General features: G+C 33.8%; 1 protein-coding gene across 2 annotated transcripts; it reads right to left on the bottom strand.

Annotated features, from left to right (window-relative positions):
* Nucleotides 1-1,938: 1,938 nt before the first annotated feature.
* LOC102595141 (armadillo repeat-containing protein 3) lies at nt 1,939-5,271 on the bottom strand. Of its 2 annotated transcripts, XM_006357715.2 has the most exons (3): nt 4,775-5,271; nt 2,380-3,172; nt 1,939-2,265 (listed from the first exon to the last, which is right to left on the bottom strand). In XM_006357715.2, exons 1-3 carry the CDS (start codon nt 5,089-5,091, stop codon nt 2,254-2,256), a joined length of 1,122 nt encoding a protein of 373 aa, XP_006357777.1. In that variant the 5' UTR covers nt 5,092-5,271; the 3' UTR covers nt 1,939-2,253. The 2 variants fall into 2 exon arrangements, with proteins under 2 accessions (XP_006357777.1, XP_006357776.1); XM_006357714.2 differs by having other exon boundaries at nt 1,939-3,172.
* Between the last annotated feature and the right edge of the window lie 307 nt (nt 5,272-5,578).

Below are 5,578 nucleotides of genomic sequence, written 5' to 3'. Positions count from 1 at the left end.
TTTAATTAAAAAGGGAATAAGATAGTTATTATTATTATTATATAGTTATATGATAGTATAGGATAGGATTAGAGACTTTGTTTTTGTATGGTTTGCTGCTAAGTTGATAATGATTATGGTAATTGATAGAGTGTTGGAGGCTGGAGTTTATTAAGAAAATTGTACTAATTAATTAGATATAATAGGGGATTGGAGTTTTACTATAGATTAATATTGAAACTCCATCCAACACTATTTATCTATCTATAATTAAGAGTCCTCCTCCACTCAAGTCGCTTCTCTTTTGCAAACCTTAATAAAAAATGATAGAAAGAGTAAAAAGATATACTTGTATTCTTACGGTTTATTAGGATCGTACGTATGTGAAGAAAGTTTGAATCAGTATTTATCTCATTTTCCGTGAATATCTCAAATTAGTTCATTTACTTTTTCTTATTCACGTTTTAAGATAATAAGGAAGAGATATATTATTTACCTTCTCAAAACTAATTAATGGGGATGATTTGTATATCTATATATAAAAAACTTTTATCACGTTAATTAATTATACAATATACGTTGTCAACTTATTTAATCGCTTATTGATGGTAATTTAATATAATTTGGTCCAGTCTCCTTTATGGGAGAATTGATCGTTTAGGATGCCTTAAATAAAGGTTGAAACTAGAAAGATATCACCTTCACGTGGCTGGCTAATCGCAATCCACAAGTGAATCAGTCGCCTTTTTTAGGTTTTTATTTTATTGACCTATCCCACTCCACCAATTAAATCTGTAACATAGTAAGTGAATTAAATTGGTTAAATTACTTTTTGAGTTTGAATTATTTTTTAATTATAAAATAAAATTTAGTGATTTTATATGGGATTAATCTAATTAAGTTAAATGATTTTTTAAGTGAATAATTTAAAGTTGAGTAATCATATGAGATATTAACTCGAATTATTTGATGGAAAATTAAACCCTTACCAATAAAATAAAGTAAAAGTTCACGTATCCGAGCAATAAACAACTTTATGCATAATTTCTCAAAGTCAACATTTCCCTTTCCTCATAAAAAGGCACAAGTTTGGAGAAGGCCCCAAGGCTTCTCTAATTTCCAAATTAAAATAATAAGATGCCTCTTCCATATACATAAGAATTATGATTTTCTTGGTTCTAATTATTTTGTCAACATCCACTGTTGACGATAGTTTTTGAGCTCTCAACGGCTCAATGTTTGCTTGTATGACTGTGATTATTTTTTTTATGAAAGAAACGGCAAAAAAGAAATATTTTTTTCTGATGTACACGAGTGTGTGAGCAATTTTGTTTGCTAATTGGATTTTGAGGCAAATGAAGCAAACATATTTGTCATCTCTCTCTCATTCTTTGACACGTTTCAAGTCACTCATAGTATATTATATGTCTTGTTATGAAACTTGCAAACAGACAAATGCTAGCCAAAAAAAAACAAAATGAAATTAACCGCTAAAATTTCATAAATATTAAAGGCAGGCTATGTTTAAAAAAAAACACTTGGACTTTTGGACTGTGGTTCCATCAAAGTCCCAACAAACTACCTCATTCCCCACTACACAAATTAGGTAACAAAGTTAGTGTTTGGTAGAATTTAGTTGTCTAATACTCATCAAATCATACTTGTTAGTAAAGAAGTAACACCTGTAAATTGTTTATAAACTCCAAGCAGATATTGACACAAAGCCAAACAAGCTTCATTTATAATATACTTAATATAAACTGTCACCATCTAATTAAAGCTAACACAGGAGGTTGAAATAAAGAAAGCAATAGAAATTTGAATTACAAACAATTTGATCATCAATATGTAAGATTGGATGTCACAGAGCCCTGTGTTCCTTAGATATACATGATGCTCAATATAGTTACTCTAAAATAAGCTAAACAAGAATCACATCAAAGTCTAAAAATCTGAAAATAGCTAAGACAACATCTAAAATCACGTTATATAGAAAAGTAAACTTCCTGTACAGAATTGTGGTTTCAAGCATATCGCTCTAACGCATAATTACAATCACGAAAACCATGGTTCAAGAAGGAAGCTTCAACTAGCTGTATAAACTGCGTGGTTGTAATTTATGTTTACAAAGGGCAAGTTCATAAACTATACTTCTAAGACCTTATATAATTTTCCGAATTATTGACCACTAAACAGTCACCTGGCACCTATCTAATAGCCCGGACTGCCAATTTTCAGTATCTATCCAGCTTTTCCAAGAACAGAGAGCCAATCTCACACAAGCCCCTGTTTCAAAAGGAAAAGGGATACAGGAAGGAAACAAACAAAGGGAAAAATCTATCATTTCGAAGTAATTTTGGAGATACAACTAGGAACAGACAGATCGGCTGGAGTGCATACCAGCGCCCTTTGTTGTAAATGTCTCAAACTTTGTTCCATGCTAACTTGTACCATCTCAGCGAGCATCTCCTTTGCTTTTCCTGATTGCTCCTCACAATCTATCTGAGATATGAGATTGGACACAATGTTCTCTAATGTGTCAGGCTCAAGCTCAGACCTCGGGTAAGGAGTGTCTCTCAGCAACCTCAAAAGTGTTTGTGCTTTAGTCCGAGACTTGACTGTTCCTTGAACAGTCAGCTCAAGGAGGCCAGGAATCACACCTTCTCTGAGAATTGGTTCTCGGTATTTAGCACGGTCACTCTGACACATCGTCAGGAGAGCTCCTACAGCATGTTCTCGGCTTTGAGCAGATCCACTTTCAAGCACTTCTACCACTGCAAGTACTCCCCCATCTTCAGATATCAATGAATTCCTACCCTCTTCATAACACATCAAAGATTCTATAAGAGCAGTGCATCTTTCAGTAGTTTTTGAAGACTTTTTACAGGATTTAAGCAGAGAAACAGTAGAAGGAATTGGTTGTGCCCGCAGAATCAATAGTAGATTGTCTTGATAAGTTGACAGGTTGGAAAGAGCCATCACGGCATCGGCCTTGGCTTGTGAACTACCGTGCCTAATGATTTCCACTAGCAGAGAGAAAACACCAGAAGCACTAATTATGGGTTTAGTGGCAGGAGAAGCAGATAATGTGAGCAAAGCGGCAGTAGCATGATCCTGGAGAATTGCATTCTCTGATTGAAGAAAGCTAATGATGGGTTCCAGAGCACCAGCATCTATGATATTTATCTTGTTTCTGTAGGTGAAAAATGAAATGAAATAGTCAAACAACTAAGTTTGAAGCTCCAAAGATAAATACTTACACTACAATACTGTTTGAAGTTGGCAAATTCACATTTCGATATTTTGTTAGCTTAGATCGCAGAAATGGTAACTATACTTTCCTATCTGATGAAAAACAAGCAGTCCAGCAGTAACATAAACGAAGACATCTGGCTCTCATTTCATTAGGTTTATATAGTTTTTTCCAACTGATTTCCTCTTTATATTAAAATGTAGTTCTTTTCAAATTAAAATGATATTATAATGGATTAGAGTAGCCAAATTATGAAAAACAATAATCAGACTTTAGCTTCGATGTATAGAAGTCCTTAATAACTAGGACGGTCTACGGATTCTGTCACACAAGTCTACTCATAAGGAATTAATGGAAGCTAGAAGGAGTGCACAGTTAGAATTGGAGATACAGAGCAGGAAGCAATGTAAAGGAGGAAAGGACTTGAAATTTTATCTTGACACACAAAAAGGAAAGAATCTTAAACATGGTCATGACTAAGAATTGAAATGTCAAAATAGGGTATATTCCCCGCAAGAATTGGAACAATGAACAAATACGAGTAAGAGCGATAAACAGTACAAAGCAATCACCGAAATCTAACATAGTTTACAGCATACCAAAGTAGTGAGTCTAATATACAAGGGTCATTCCATTTTAAAATTAAAATTTGATATTCCCCATAGAGGATTATGGAAAGAGTAATCCCTTTGAGTGATCTGCAAAACTAATATTGCTATTAAAATATCAACAACCCTCGTACAATTGAATATTTTAATCAAGAGTAGAATTTCTATATCAGAGAAAGGAATCCAATCCATGTGATGGCTTCATAAACAAGATAAAAAGAAAGGTAAAAGTGAGACAAGCAGATGAGGTAAAGAATTTAAAAGAAAGCAGCATGTGGATAAAAGAACAGCCCCACCTGCAAATTTAAGCAAGCTGATACTTAAAGCATCCCGATCGAAAAGCATTTTGAATAGATATGCCTCTTAACTTTTACTAACTTTAATAAATCTTCAAATAGAGGGCAACAACAGTAGTATAATCTTTTAATGAACCAATCAAAAGTTGAAACTACTACAGTTACTCTCAATGTTCAGGCAATTCTTATCCTTGCGCATTTTGATGCTTCAAGAATCGGATTTCAGTTTGATCCTCATTCCATAACAAAAACAAAACAAAGGGGAATCTCAATGAAGCCCCACAAGAAAACAAGCACTTAAAAGAAGAACAAATTTCAATCTTAATCACTGAAAGTGGAATTTCTTTAAATACAATAAAGATCAATTCTAACGTCACACATATTTCCACAATCTGAAATTAAAAAATAGGACCATCTCTTACTTTTCCCAGCAACCAAACCAAACAGAGAAGGGAAAAAGAACACAGTAAACTTAACGAAAAAGGCAAAACACAAGAAAAGTATCAACTTCCCTCACTAACACACTGATTCCGAGGAAAAGTAGAAACCAAAAGCAAGAAAGTGACGGAAAACTGAAAATAAAAAAACTCACAAACCCAAAATTGGAATCAGAATTAAGCCAACAAAATTAAACATACCCTTCGTCTTTTACAGCGAGATTAAGGAGTGCAAGAAGAGCAGCTTCATTAGATTCAAAAGATTCCGAACGAAGCATATCAACGAGAGGTTTAACGGCGTTAGAAAAATGACGGCGGTAACGTTGAGAAGTCTTAGTTAAACGGCGGATCTCCTTAGCCGCCTGTACTTTCAAAGTGGGGTCATCAGAATGAATAAGAAAAAGGGTTTGTTGGACTGCGGAGGACGTCGCCGTTCGCCGAATATCTCCGTCGGAAAAGCTGTCGGCGGCACTGACCAGACTGTTCAAGTGCACAGAATTCTCGCCCTCCGAGTCCATAATTTGTTGGGAGTGAATTATTGAGAGCACTACAGAGTTATTGTGTTAAATGGAGAAGAGAAAAATAAATATCTGAGCTGAGCTGAGCTTATTCAAAGCTCAGAGGAAGAGAGCATATAGAAAATGGTTTAAAGGAAAGAGACAATTTAGTTAATGTAATATAGATGTAAGGTAGTTGCAGTAAACATATTTTATTTTATTTTAGTTTTGAGAAAGAAAAGAGAAAAAAAGAAACGTAAGGTTGAGATTTTTAAAGCAAGTAAAGGGGGTGCCGTGGCGTTAAGCAACAGTTATAAGAACCCACCACCAAAGGTTATATTAGGAAAATTATATGAAATAATTGTTTTTAATGATACTAATAATACTTGTAAATATGTGTCATGTATTTATTAATTTAATAAAAAGATTGAAAATATGTAAATAGTTATCATAAAGTAATTCATTGTATTTAAATTAAGCAACTAATCACTTTAAAATTGAAAGTTTA

This window comes from Solanum tuberosum, unplaced genomic scaffold, assembly GCF_000226075.1.
Source record: "Solanum tuberosum cultivar DM 1-3 516 R44 unplaced genomic scaffold, SolTub_3.0 scf00244, whole genome shotgun sequence".
In the NCBI taxonomy this organism is placed as follows: domain Eukaryota; kingdom Viridiplantae; phylum Streptophyta; class Magnoliopsida; order Solanales; family Solanaceae; genus Solanum; species Solanum tuberosum.
Note: the sequence above shows the minus strand (reverse complement) of the source record. Positions and strands in the feature narration are given on the sequence as shown.